The sequence below is a fragment of the Muntiacus reevesi genome, chromosome 1 (assembly GCF_963930625.1).
Source record: "Muntiacus reevesi chromosome 1, mMunRee1.1, whole genome shotgun sequence".
NCBI classification, from domain to species: Eukaryota; Metazoa; Chordata; class Mammalia; order Artiodactyla; family Cervidae; genus Muntiacus; species Muntiacus reevesi.
The window spans coordinates 96,407,761-96,422,820 of NC_089249.1; the positions used below are offsets into that span (position 1 = coordinate 96,407,761).

The 15,060-nt window shown below is 37.9% G+C and overlaps 1 protein-coding gene across 4 annotated transcripts in view; it reads left to right on the forward strand.

The window, feature by feature from the left end:
- Positions 1-15,060, forward strand: part of CLCC1 (chloride channel CLIC like 1) — a 31,338-nt gene that overhangs the window by 13,197 nt on the left and 3,081 nt on the right. For 2 of the 4 annotated variants that reach the window (XM_065907631.1, XM_065907637.1), the window contains exons 2-10: positions 2,002-2,142; positions 2,570-2,671; positions 4,827-4,934; positions 6,952-7,173; positions 7,406-7,546; positions 8,900-8,993; positions 11,056-11,153; positions 11,431-11,577; positions 13,647-13,988. In XM_065907631.1, coding sequence (XP_065763703.1) covers positions 2,014-2,142; positions 2,570-2,671; positions 4,827-4,934; positions 6,952-7,173; positions 7,406-7,546; positions 8,900-8,993; positions 11,056-11,153; positions 11,431-11,577; positions 13,647-13,988 — 1,383 coding nt within the window. In that variant the 5' untranslated portion in view covers positions 2,002-2,013. The remainder of the gene's footprint in view (positions 1-2,001; positions 2,143-2,569; positions 2,672-4,826; positions 4,935-6,951; positions 7,174-7,405; positions 7,547-8,899; positions 8,994-11,055; positions 11,154-11,430; positions 11,578-13,646; positions 13,989-15,060) is intronic. The other 2 variants (XM_065907644.1, XM_065907645.1) reach the window with 2 other exon arrangements.

Genomic DNA, 15,060 nt, shown 5'->3' on the forward strand with positions numbered 1-15,060 from the left:
AGGGTGTTGAAGGCCTGCAGCTGCAGCAGCACACGGTTCAGTCTTTGCAGAGGCAGATGGCAAACACCCTTGTTGTTTTTCAGTGCTCTTGGCAAGTGTGTGTGTGTATTTGACAGGCCAGTGCCAGTTTGTAGTTGACAGTGGTTCCTCTCCTAGAGGTTCTGATTAAGTTGACTTGGGAGGTGACCATAAGATTGGAAAGTTTAGAAGCTTCCCAGGTGATTCTCATGCAGGATTGAGAGCCTTTGTGGCAAAGGACGAGACTGACCAGTAAGTGGTGAATTCCACCGTGTGTTATGCTAGAAGAAACAGCACACCGGAACACAAAGAAGTGTTTGCTTCAGCCTGAAGTGACTTTTATTCCTGCAGCCACACTGTAAGCCATGACTGGGCAGGGCCCAGGGCATTCTCATCTTGGAACTCCCTTACCTGATCCTTATTCGCAGAGGTTGTTTGATAGAACATTCTGCAGTGATGGTAATGTTCTGTATCTGCACTGTCCATTTTGAAAGCCACTCTGTCCAGTTTGGAAGCCACTAGCCATATGTGGCAATTGAGCACTTGAAATGCAGCTAGTGAGATTAAGGAAATAATTTGCAGTGTAATTTTAATTTAAATAGCCACGTGTGGCTAATGACTGCTGTATTGGACACTATTGGATAGAGGAGATAGTGTGTTGAAACAATTTGACAGTGTTTATGCAGAGGCTTAGATGAAGCAAGCTATTTTCTCTGATTGAGAGTTTAGTCACCTCATTTGAATTTTAATTTTGCACCTTTTAAGTTTCCCATTTTGCACAGCTTTACTGAGAAATGATTCACATACTGTACAATTCATCCATTTAAATTGTACAGTTCTGTTTTCTGGGATATTCACAGATAATGTACAGCCATTTCCACAGTTAATTGTAGATCACTTTTCATCACCTCAAAAGGAAACCCTGTAACAACTCACAGATATAGAGGGCAGACTTGTGGTTGCCAAGGGGGAGGGAGTTGGGGGAGGGATGGAGTGGGAGTTTGGGGTGAGCAGAGGCAAACTATTACATTAATATGTAGAATGGATAAATAAGGTTCTACTGTATAGCACAGGGAACTATATTCAACATTCTGTGACAAACCATAATGGAAAAGAATATAAAATGGGATATGTATGTATCTGTAACTGAATCACTTTGCTATACAGCAGAAACTAACGCAACGTTGCAAATCAACTATACTTCAGTGAAAAAAAACTCTGTACCATTTAACTACCACCCCTCTGTCTCATATATCCTCAGGTCTGTACACCTACCATTCTCCGTAGACTTTCCTATTCTGGACAGCTCATATCAATGGAATCATAATACATGGTTTTTGGTGACTGGTTTTTTTCACATGGCATGATGGGGTCTCAGCAGTAAAGAACCCACCTGTTAATTTATTAGGTGTGAGATTGGATCTCTGGGTGGGTAAGATTCCCTGGAGAAGGAAATAACAACCCACTCCATGTCCTCAGTGGAGCTTGGCCGGCTACAGTCCATAGGGTCACAAAGAGTTGGATATGACTTAGCGACTAAACAACAAGGTTTTCAAGACTCACCCAGGTTGTAGCATGGATCACTACTTCATTCTTTTTTATGGCCTAATAATATTCCACTGTGTGATGGTCATTAGCTTATGGACATTTGGGTTGTTTCTCCATTTTGCCTGTTGTGAATAATGCAGCTGTAAATGTTGGTGTACAGGTTTTTGTATTGACATATATTTTCACTTCTCTTGGGTATATACCTAGGAATGGAATTGCTGAATCATTTAGGAAAAAAAAAAAAAAAAATATATATATATATATATATAGTCTCAATGAGACTATGTGTGCATGTATGTATGTGTTTATATGCAAATACCATTTTACTAAGTATTTTTTATTTCAGTTATTAAGAAAGCATTATCTTAACACTATAGGTAGGTTGTTTTTATTAAAAGTTATCATATACTGCAATATATGTGCTAATTTTTGTAGCGTTCACATAAGATGCTGTGTTCTCTGCTCCTCTGTGAATGTCTGTGGCTGATAACTGCTTATGCTCATGATGATGACTGGATTGATCCTACAGACATGCTTAACTATGATGCTGCTTCAGGAAGAATGAGAAAATCTCAGGTATTTACAAAAACCCATGTGTGTATACTACCTTACCAGTCCTGTGATGGAAATCGTCTACATTTGTTATTGTTTTTCACAGAGCCGTGAAAGAGTCCTGTGTCAGTGATTAATGACCATGCAGAATATCTTCTTGTCTCTTAGCCTAAGATGATTTCAACTCCACCTGTTTATTTCTGTTTCAAGTTTGAATGTAAAGCTGATCAAAAGCAAACCCATTTGATTTTAGTTCTTAGCTAGTATATAAATTTGAGGCTGTTACCTTTTTGGTGGTTTAATACAGTTGAAGAATATAACAAGCAAAGCCATAAAATGATGGAGTCAAAATTTTGGTCTTCATTAACTGTAGATTATTATTTTTTTTAACTGTAGATTATTTTTACAACTGAACTATGAAGAAATAAAACCTCTCTCTGCTTTGCTTTAGGGGAAATATCGTATGTCAGAGAAAGAAGAGGTCAGTCCTGACTTATCATATGCTGATGAATTGTCAGAATGTTACAACAGACTTGATTCTTTAACTTATAAGGTTAGGATTTTTTTATTCATGATTTTTGTATTACTTATGATGTGTTAAATTGTTCTGTGTTTTCTATCTTTGCTAACATTACTTGTGTTTCTATCTAAAGTATGATTTACAAATATATAAATGATTTTTTTATTTAATTACCCTAGCCTTGGTTTCTCTTTACTCTGGCCTTGAATTTTTAAAAATAGTAGTTTTATTTTCCTGTAATAACATTTATCTCACTATGTTGCAATTATTTCTTTTTTTTTTTTTTTGCAGTTATTTCTTTACCAGGCTGAATGTTTCTTGGGACAAAGAATATTTTATTCATTCTTGATGCTCTATCACCTGTCACAATGCTGGGCTGTAGTAACTCATGACAAGTATAGCAAATGAAGAAATGTCTCTACTGCTCGCTTATAAGCATAACAGTTGTTCCTACAAATATAAGGGATTGTTATAATCTGGTGTGTGGTCACTCTTACTTCATTTATTCAGTCCTTTTGTTTCTGTGGCTGCAGTAGTTTGAGAAGGGAAGTAAGTCAAGACTGTTGGTTGGTTTGAGCACAGGTTTTGCTGCAAGAAGCCCCCTCTGTTGGTTTTGAGGCAAGGTGCTGGCGGCAGCCTGGAGGAGGCTGGGATGGGGATGGCAGAGGTGCAGCAGCGCTGAAGGCTCACGCTGAGGCTGTGACGGGGTGAAGAGAAAAGTGTTCAACTTTTCTCTGGTAGAGTAGGCAAGTTGTGGTGGTTGAGGATAGGGAAGAGCTAGAGTGAATGGGAGAGGGTTCCAGCTTGAGAGGCTGGGAGAGCTTGCTAATTGAGATCCAGATGTATCCCAGTGAGGTCTCTAAGCAGCTGCTTGTGGTTCTTACCAAATGTGAATGTTGTCTCATCTGAGCGCTAGCAAAGAAATGCTTGGATAAAATTTGCTTCAGTCTTAACTGCGTTTTGTGGTGTAGAGAGCTAATTTGACTGCATGGTAGGAAATGGAGAAATGCCCTTTTACTGAAATTTTTCATTCCATTGTTTGTGACTTTGGGTCTGACATTGTAAAAACATGATTAGTAAAATGAAGTCTTTAGTCTTTGTTTTAAAAATTTTTTTTTACTCTTAAAAGAAATTTAAAAATTTTAAGGTTTATAAACCTTGCCTGAAAGCCGAGGAGTGCCCTGTGACTTCTTGAGTGTCTTTCTGTCCTGAGTGTGTGTGCGCTGCTGTCTGTGTTTATCATCTGAAGCCCATTCCAGTGCTCCACTCAGCTTGTGGTTCACACTCAAGTAATAAGTGGAAGTTGCTTATCGCAGGTTCTAAATGTCTTACGACGTGCACTACCCTCACTCAGAAACTAGCGGTGATTATAGACTTGAGTTCAGAGGAAGTCTGTCCTAATGAAGGATTCTGTGCAGACGGGCTGCTGTGTGTGGACATCTGGAGAGGCCTTCAGTTCAGTCGCTCAGTCGTGTCCAACTCTTTGCGACCCCATGGACTACAGTACAAAAGGCTTCCCTGTCTATCTAATCAACTCATTGCTCAAACTCATGTCCTTTGAGTCAGTGATGCCATCCAACCATCTCATCCTCTGTCATCTGCTTCTTCTCCTGCCTTCAGTCTTTCTCAGCATCAGGGTCTTTTCCAAGGAGTCAGTTCTTCGCCTCAGGTGGCCAAAATATTCCTGCCGTTTGGTAGGGCATGATTGATAGTTGGCAGGAAAAATCAATAAAAGGCCAAAAAGTAATACACACATTCAAGAAAATCTTTGCTGTGTCCTTCGTCTTCTAGCTTCATGTTGTCTCTGTTTCTATTTGACTGTGCTCTCTTTCTATTTTTTTCTCCCTTTTTCCTTTCTTTCTTTAAATCATTACTGTGGAATTAGGAAGGGGCAGATTGGTTCTGCTTATCCACATCTCTGCTTCCTTGTTTCATGATCTTCAGTTTTAAAACTGCTGAAAGTCAGCAGAAAAACTGCCAGTTGGTGCAGTATGGGACTCCTGGTGCTCTTCTGTTGCCTACTTTTTGCAAAGAGAACCCACAGAAAGCAGGCCAGATCTGTATTTTAATGCAGGCTTGATGAAAAGAACCAGCTCCTTACTTTGACCTCCATGGGGCCACTAGGCTAGGAACTTGACCCTTACATTAAACTCTGACACTAACTAATGTATTTGTTTTGTGGTTGCAGATTGACGAATGTGAAAAGCAAAAGAGAGAAGACTATGAAAGTCAAAGCAATCCAGTTTTTAGGAGATACTTAAATAAGATTTTGATTGAAACCAAAAAGCTTGGAGTTGTGAGTATTTGATGTGATACTAACTAGTGTAGTGGATATTTTTGTTATGTATTCATTTCACAGTGATAAAGCATCATTATGCTTCAACAGAGAATACCTGACTCGCGCTTTTACCAGAACCCAATCACGCAGGATTGAAAGGCAGCCTGCTGGTGTGGTGGAAGGCAGTGAGCAGCGCTGACCCTTCCTCTTTTTTTACAGTTCATGGGGATTTACTTACTCTGTGCACTGCTGTACCACCTAATTGAGTTGGGGGGAGAGGGATAGTGGTTTAAATTTGCTATTTGAACTTTGCTGATCAGTTGCAAACTTAGACTTATGACTTGGTAAGGAAATTCTATTCCAGTCCTTACTTCTTTTCTATCATTTCCACACTTTCTTATTCAAATGATGTAATATCATTATGTATCATTATGTATTGAGAAAAAGAAAAGTGGGTTTTAAGATTTTTCCCCTAGCTGTTTATTGTGGCAACGACTGCTTTATAGAATTACATGGCATGGACATATTGTTCATGATTAATGTTACGATTCCATTTTTTTGAATCATTGTTTTCCCTTCAGGGAGCCGAAACACCTAGAAAACTTAAAAAAGGGAGTGTTAAATGAGTAATAATCCCACCTTATTTTGGAGCTATAAAAGCAGATGTAATCATATGTATACCCTTCAGTTAGAGTCTTACAATGAGTGCAAGGTGGAAAAGAGTCTATTTTATAGATGAGGAAACAAGTGTGGCTAGAAAATACTCAAGATGGAGAAGCTTGGAATAGTTTTTGGTTTTTTAGAAATATTTAATCAGTGACTACTTTTTTATACTTACTGATGATTTGTAATATTACATGATACTTGGGTTTTTCTTATTTTATACCTGCTTTGTAGTATAAAAATCAGTATTTACTGTTAGAAAAGATAATTTTCTCTTATGTTAACTGGTTAATGTTTATAGAGATTTTGCTAACCTGTACTCACACTAATAAAGATAGTTGTGAATGTCATGTATGTTCGTGGAAACCCAGATTTTGCTGCGTTTTGAGATCCTTTTTGTTTTTCTTATTTGTACACTCTAAATTTTAGGCTGTTTGAAAGCTGTGTCAGCAAATGGAAAGTCGTAAACTGAATCATAAAATAATGATAGTTTATCTTCATTATTTGTAGATTCATATTTTTTAATATTTTGAATACTAAATTTTATTTGTAACCTCAGAATCAGTACTCCTGCTTTTTCGTCACTCCTAGATATGCACAGAGTGGCAAAACTTTTGAGTTGCCTGATGAGCCCACTTTCAGTTGAGGTGAAACAAGGCTATTTTCAGCTCCCATGTTATTTTGTGATCTCTTTATCTTTTCGGGCTATTTTCTAATTTTTAAATTTTTGCTGTTTAAAAAATCTCCCAAGTGTTTTGCTGTCTAGTGTTCCTAAACACAGGGAGGCTGAGATGTGCCTTAGAGAAAAACCTTGTTAGATAAGTTAAGTCAATCATGAGTCCCAGTGCTATTGGCTATGGGCTCAGTATTAGTGGATCCACAGTATGTATCAGGTGCCTTTAAATAGTAACATAAAAAAGTTATGAATTGGTTGGTTGATGAAAATACGGTTGCAGGAAACTAAGCCCATATTTCCTTTAGGAACCATGGTTCAGTATTTGCTAACTGGTTCAAGGTGACTTTATAGAATGTAAGTACTACAGATAGCAGGAATCAACTGTAATTTAGTAAAATGTACTGTATGTTACTTGCTTAGAGTTTTATAATTTTGAAATGTTTTATAATTTTAAAAGCATTTTAAATTAGAAAATTTTGTACTTTTGAAATGTTTTCATGTTTATTATCTTTGGTTTTCATGTTGGCCTGTGAGACAGACAGGTAGGTATTATTCTTATTTTATACCTGGGAAATATCGTGAACTAATTATATATTTAGTTCTAAGTTGTTTTTAATCTTAATGTTTCATGGAATAATGATGAAATTCTCCTTTTCTGGTTTTTTGTTTTTTTTTTTCCTGGCAAATTTAATTCAGCCTGATGAAAACAAAGATGACATGCATTACGATGCCGAGATTATCCTTAAAAGACAAACCTTGTTAGAAATACAAAAGTTCCTCAGTGGAGAGGATTGGAAGCCAGGTGCCTTGGATGATGCACTAAGTGATATTTTAATTAATTTTAAGCTTCATGATTTTGAAACATGGAAGTGGCAGTTTGAAGATTTTTTTGGCGTGGATCCTTATAATGTGTTGATGGTAAGATGGGATGAGAGGGACCTGATTAACAGTTTACTTTTTAAAATAGTTTAAAAAATTCACCGTAATTATGCTGAGAGCTCACACTGAGTCACTGATAGTGGGCTGATGAACATGCAGCACAGTGGTACAAATGATTTTGTGTATTCAAGTCCAGTTCTTTTTCTTTGCTCTCAGCCTTTTTTGATGGGGAGGATGGCTTGGCAGTGACTCTCTGTGTTTCTGTTTCGAGGTGCTTCTGTGTCTGCTCTGCATCGTGGTGTTAGTAGCTACTGAGCTCTGGACCTGTGTTCGTTGGTACACCCAGTTGAGACGTGTTTTATTCATCAGTTTTCTCATCAGTTTGGGATGGAATTGGATGTATTTATATAAGGTAATATATAAGTAGAAGTTTCTAAAACTCTAAAGTGTTATTTCATAATAGAAGACTAAGCTATTTAGAGCTAGTGTATAATCTTGCCTCGGGTGAAGGTGTGAGGCAATGATTGGAGTGTTGATGAGGAAATTGGCAGCTGCTCAGATGTCCCTGGTTTTTTGAGTCCTTGACCAAGTTAGTGGAGGGAAATGTGCAGTCCTGATTTTCATTCTGCTGATGTGTGGCATCTGGACAGCTAAATTAGAATAGAGTTATGTAGAGACGTGAAAAATTCTCATGTTGGTAACTTGGGGTAAGTCTTTTTTATTCTTTGCTGGAAATGATGCCAAAATACTGTTTTCTAAAGTTAGATTCTTTTATGACTATAAGAATGGTATATTTATAGCAGAGAATATAGAAAAGATAGAAAAATACAGAGAAATTTAATTTTTTTTTAATTGTCTAGGGAATTTCCTGGCAGTCCAGTGATTAGGACTCGGTGTTCTCACTGCCAGGTAGCCAAGTTTGGGGAACTAAGAATCCTGCAAGTTGTGTGGAGTGGCCAAAAATAAAGTCTGTAATTTTACCACCTATAGATAACCACTGTTGATGTTGTGAGGTATTTATAAACTTTTCCCAAATTTTTATTCTTTAAAAATCGTGACCACATTATATATTGAAATTTGAAAGAATTATTTTTTTTCTTGACAAATTGACATATTGTTCCTGTCAAACTAGCATAATCATTGAAGAAAAATTTTAGACCTTTTTAGCAAGATGAGTCAAGGGGCCAACTATTTTCAGTGAATTCATCTGATTAAATCTTTGTGATTTTTTTTTTTAACCTTTCTCTCTAAATTCTGTAGCTTCTAGAACTAATTATTTACAAAATAGAGGAAGGAAGAAAGTTTGGTTGAAAATTATCTGTTTCCCCCAGGGCTTTGATTTATAAAAGACATCTTGGCCATTTGTGCTGAAAATCATTCAAAGCAAAACACCATTTTGTCATGAATTGTTTAAGAGAGTGAGTAGACACTTAATATGTATAGTTATGTTTTGGAGCATGACACGAGCTATACTTGAACTAATTTAAAACAATCTTCTCAGTAAAAAGGTTTTCTAGAATTCCTCCTCATAATTATTTTACAAAGAAGGCAATTGTAGTCAGTTCTTTACCTATTAAATGTGTTTTGCCGTGACTTGAAAAGAGCCACTCTTTAAAAATCATACGTATTTTTTTCTGTGAAAAATTTTTAAATAATCTGGTTTGGATGAATGGTGAAGACATGCTTTGAAGTGTGGGTTTTAGGGTGAGTAGGCATAATCTTCATTGTTGGTAGCCTTTTCATGGTTCCCTTTGGTGTTGGTCAGCTTGCTTTTGCCCAGCATCAGGCCGAAGTTGCCAAGATGGAGCCACTTGACAATGTGTGTGCTGAGAAGATGAACTGGAGTGGAAGTCTCTGGGGTAAGATATTGGTTCTCTTGGTTTTATTTTGAGTAGAATTTCTGAGAATGAGGAAGCATATTTTTAATAATTACAAACAAATGATAAAATGCCGGAAGGAGGCTTTCCGTGACTGAACCGTTAGCATCAGAACAAGCAGGCAGAGTCTTGGGCTTCAGTGACTTCTGTGTTTATGTGATGTCACAGGAAAGGGATAGAAGGTATCTCTGTGCCAGCTCCGATACTATCTTTCTGCCTGCGTTGGACTCACTTGTGTTCATCTAGTTCTTAGCGCAGTGTCTAGCACGTTCTGGGTCCTCAGCAGAAGCTTATTAGAGTCAACCAGTGTATTTTCCATCTTTGATTTCATCTCTGTATTGACTTGTGAAATCTGACATTGTAGCTTCCCTGTGTGTTTTTGTTCATTAAAGGGGAAATTATTTTACTTTTCTTTTCCTTCAGATTTTATAAACATTCTCACTAATGTTGACTGCCTTTAGTTATATGTACCTAACAGTGGGAGTGGTTTAATGATCAAACACAATGACTGACTCAGAATAGAATTTCAGCAGCAAATCAAGGTGTCCAAAAAATTAATTTTCTTAAAAAGATTTGGGAACTAAACCAGCCCAGCCTTACTTCCTGGCCTCAGGGAATAGCTGAATGCCTCCTGTAGCTCATACTAGTACATAAAGTATTGTTCAGTTCAGTTCAGTCACTCAATCGTGTCCGACTCTTTGTGACCCCATGGACTGCAGCACGCCAGGCCTCCCTGTCCATCACCAGCTCCCGGAGTTTACCCAAACTCATGTCCATTGAGTCGGTGATGCCATCCAACCATCTCATCCTCTGTCGACCCCTTCTCCTCCTGCCCCCAATCCCTCCCAGCATCAGGGTCTTTTCAGTTGAGTCAGCTCTTTGCATCAGGTGGCCAAAGTATTGCACTTTCAGCTTCAACATCAGTCCTTCCAGTGAACACTCAGGACTGATCTCCCTTGAGATGGACTGGTTGGATCTCCTTGCAGTCCAAGGGACTCTCAAAAGTCTTCTCCAGCACCACAGTTCAAAAGCATCAATTCTTTGGTGCTCGGCTTTCTTTATAGTCCGACTCTCACATCCATACATGACCACTGGAAAAACCATAGCCTTGACTAAACGGACCTTTGTTGACAAAATAATGTCTCTGCTTTTTAATATGCTGTCTAGGTTGGTCATAACTTTCCTTCCAAGGAGTAAGTGTCTTTTAATTTCATGGCTGCAATCACCATCTGCAGTGATTTTGGAGCCCAGAAAAATAGTCATCCACTGTTTCCATTGTTTCCCCGTTTATTTGCCATGAAATGATGGGACTGGATGCCATGATCTTAAGTTTTCTGAATGTTGAGCTTTAAGCCAACTTTTTCACTCTCCTCTTTCACTTTCAAGAGGCTCTTTAGTTTTTCTTCGCTTTCTGCCATAAGTGTGGTGTCCTCTGCATATCTGAGGTTATTGATATTTCCCCCAGCATTCTCTTTCAGAATTTTCCACAGTTAAAGTATTATACATGAGTCTGGTTTAGAAGAAGAGAACTAATGTTCTACTTTGTTTTATAACTAAAGAACTGACTTTTTAATTTTATTGAGATAGTTGTAGATTCACAGATAGTTGTAAGAATACAGAGAGATCCTGTAGATTCTTTACCCATTTTTCCCCACTGATAACATCTTGCATAATTATACTAGTGTAGTATCACAGCCAGGATATTGACTTTGATACAAGCCACCTATCTTACTCAGATTTTTCCAGCTTTTTCTTGGATTCCTTGGTGTGTCTAAAGGACTATTTTAAATTATTTACCTTTTAGAAATCTTCATAAAATATTTTCTCTGTATAAGACTTGTATAATTTGAATGGATTTTTAAAATAAACATTTTGGACATGAGATGACATTTTAGAAAATCACTATTAGTAGGAGTCTATTTGTACACATAGTTTAAAATTGATTGGGGTGTTGTGGGGGGAAGAAGAGTTAAAACTAAATATTATTTGGGAATGAAATGCAACTTAAAAAAAAAGACTCTGTTTCTTGTCTGTTTTCTAACAGAATGGCTTAGAAGTTCATGGACCTATAAGGATGACCCATGTCAGAAATACTACGAGCTATTAATAGTCAACCCTATTTTGTTGGTCCCCCCAACAAAGGTTAGAATATATTTTGTGAAAATTACTTACACAAAGTGAGTAAAAAGTCTTTGGGTTTATTAAAAATTGGCTTTTTAACTGCCACTTTGCTAATAGTAAACCTTTGTTCTAGGAAAACTACTTCCATTACATAGTCATTTCCACATTAAAAGTATATGATAACACTTAAATGTGTGGAATTTCATGATTTCAGCCTCAGCACGGTTGATTTTGACTTATTCTATGCACCTCAATCCTTTGAGAGAAAAAATTAAGTTGCTTTTACCTTGCATTGTAGGCACTGGCAGTTACCTTCACCAACTTTGTCACGGAGCCATTGAAGCACATTGGAAAAGGAACTGGTGAATTTATTAAAGCACTCATGAAGGAGATCCCAGTGTTACTCCACGTTCCAGTGCTGATAATTATGGCATTAGCTGTCCTGGTTAGTACACAGCACTGTTAACATTTGGGATTTACAGAAAAAGGCAATTCTAGGATTACTAGGTTTATGTTGTAATCAGGCTAAATCAAGCTTAATGGCATGAAAAGATGATTTTTTTTGGGGGGGGGGGGAGTTCTTTTTTTTTTTCCATTTATTTTTATTAGTTGGAGGCTAATTACTTTACAATATTGTAGTGGTTTTTGCCATACATTGACATGAATCAGCCATGAATTTACACGTATTCCTCATCCCGATCCCCCCGTCCCACCTCCCTCCCCATCTTATCCCTCTGGGTCTTCCCAGTGTACCAGGCCCGAGCACTTGTCTCATGCATCCAACCTGGGCTGGTGATCTGTTTCACCCTAGATAATATATATGTTTCAATGCTGTTCTCTCGAAACATCCCACCCTCGCCTTCTCCCACGGAGTCCAAAATTCTGTTCTGTACATCTGTGTCTCTTTTTCTGTTTTGCATATAGAGTTATCATTACCATCTTTCTAAATTCCATATATATGTGTTAGTATACTGTATTGATCTTTAGAAAAGATGATTTTTAAGTGATAAACGTTTATTTGTATTTGCCCCTTTCTCTTAGTAAGAAAATGGTTCTTAAGTTTGATTGTAGATGTCAAAGTGATGATTTAGAATAATACCCTCTTTTAATATTTGTTTTTTAAACTTTGTGAATTAATACATGTGGTATCAGTTGCTTATGTCCTCTTTGAGAAAATGGGCATTATTTCAGTCTGAGCTTTTTTGCCACACTGAGAACCGGAGAACATTGGGTTTAACATAGAATCAGAGAGAGATGTAGAAAGAGGTGCATATACTGAGAAGCAATTTAGGGGATCCAGAAACAGACATTTATTAAGGAATCTTACAGTATTACTTGTCATTCATCCATGGTCTCTTCAGCTCTTTTTTGGGTTGATTTTCAGCCTTCACCCTAATAAAGCAGTTGTCCCATAAAACAAAAGCAAAGAACTCAGATGTGCCATGGGAGATTATTAAAGAATTCTCTTCCCTTAAGGATGTAACATTTACTATGTTCTATTTACTTAAAAATTGTTACTCTTTTGGTATTGCTGTTTGGCTTGTGACTAGGATTCATTGGTTCAGGGATCTGGTTTTGTTAGGTGATATTAGTTGTATAGTAGTAGTTTAGTCTCTGAGACTGAAATTAATAGCAAAACCCTGTTATTGCTTGTTGCTTCATCTGCTGCCTTTTGCTGTTCCATCTTTAAAGAGTCATATCTCTAGTGCGGTGGTTTTCAATCTTTTTTTCTTAGGACCCTTCTGTAGCCTTAAAAACTGAACACCACAAAAGCACTTGTTTGTGGGAAGTTTATTTATTGGTATTTATCAGAAATTTTAAAAATACAGGCATCCACAAGCCCACAGTGCATGGGCCATCAGAGTGAGGGAGTCATCCTAGCCCCGTAAGACTCCACTGTACGTTTCACAAGGGGAGAGTGAAGAAAACTTATGTCTTTGTATTATGAAAAGTTTAGACCTCACAGATTTGTGAAAGTGTCCGGGACCCCCAGTGGGTCCCTGGGCACACTTTGAGAACTGCTGCCTCGTTTTCCCTTGGAGTGTGACTCAAAACTTTTTGAATTTTAGCTGTGGCTAAAGCAGTTTGTAGAATAAATAAACCTACTGGAGAATATTTGTATAATGGTATGCAACTTTAATTTTCAGCATCTACCTTATATAATGGATGTGAATATAGACAGCATATGAGCAATGATCAAACAATTAGTACCTTTTAAATTTCTAGGCTTTAGCCTAACTGCCATTATGATATAATTCAATAAAAATGTGTCCAGCCGATTGAAATGTCTACTTAATACTTAACGATTTCTCAGGTTTCGTTATGGGCTACTCTGGTTCTATATTAATCTAGAGAAGAGATCTTTAATGAAAACCTAGTGAAACTAACATGTTTATGTCTATAAATAACACAAGTTAAATTACATACTTTTGTTGGCATCAAGGAAATCACCTCAAAATTTCATTGTCAGTCAGTCATTAAGTACTCAAAAATATGTATTTCTTTTCCTTCTAGAGTTTCTGCTTTGGTGCTGGCAAATCAGTTAATATGCTGAGACATGTGGGTGGTCCTGAAAGAGAACCACTCCAGGCACTTCAGGCAGGTGAAAGAAGATGGAAGCAGGAAATTGATTATAGACTCCATGGTGGAGCAGGTGATGCAGATTTCTATTATAGGGGCCACATTAGCCCCATTGAGCAAGGCCCTAATGACAAAACATATGAGGGTAGAAGAGATGTTTTGAAAGAGAGAGATGTTGGCTTGAGATTTCAGACTGGCAACAAGAGCCCTGAAGTGCTTCGGCCATTTGATTTACAAGAAGCAGAGGTGAGAGAGCATCCCAAGGTGGTACCTGGTGTAAGTCAGCAACTGTTTATTTTGCTGTCTGTCAATACTAGGCTTAAGTACTTCCTATTAAGCTTTCGGTTAAGTGTTCTACTCTTACCTTTCATGGTTAATTATGTCACCAGTGATGTAACTATTCACTCTGTTTTCCCCTTTCTGGTCAAGTTAGTCCAGTCTCAGAAGAAATGAGATTTAACTTTTATGTTAAATACTAGTTAGTGGTCATTTGTTAGAACAGATAGCAATTTGTGTGACGTTTTATAGGAAACCAACAAGTGACCATGACTGAAATTTCTACCTTTGAAGAGATCAGAGAGAACTGCCCCCTGAGGCTGGAGTCTGAGGGAGCTGGCCCACAGGAGAACCCTGAAACCTTAGCTAGGTGGGAGAGTGAGCTGGGGAAAGATCAGAAACCTTGCTTTCCCAAATCTTTTTTGGCTGGCTAGACTAACTTTTTTATCTGGGAAAGGGTCAGGCCTCTTTTCCACCATTATTGGCCATTTAAAGGGACACTTCCATTTCTGTTGGAGAGAAGAATTTGTAGTCATTTGCAAAGTTTATGTTGCAGATGTAAACCTTTAGGAAACCGTAATGAACACAGTAGAATATAGAAACTTGTAGAATCCTTCCCTTGGAGTTCCTGAGAAGGATAAAACATATCTGCATTGGTCTAGAAAATTAAGATGTTTCTTTCAGCTTTAGTAAAGTGCACATAAAAGTGTTGGTCTGTTGTGTCCGATTCTTTGTGACCCCATGGGCTGTAGCCGACCAGGCTCCTCTGTCCATAGAATTCTCCAGGCAAGAATACTGGAGAGGATTGCCATTCCCTTCTCCAGGGTATCTTCCCGACCCAGAGATCGAACCCAGGTCTCCTGCATTGAAGGCAAATTCTTTACCATCTGAGCCACTGGTTATTTATCACTTAATCTCAGAAACCCTCCAGTTCCCAGCTCACTTGAAGGGCAAGTCAAAGATATCAAAATGGCCTAGGGCCTCCCACTGCTCTCTCCTCCCATGCTCCCTCCGTGCTCATTCTGCTTCAGTCACAAGGGCCTCCTGTCTGCTCCTTGAGCTCAGCCTTTGT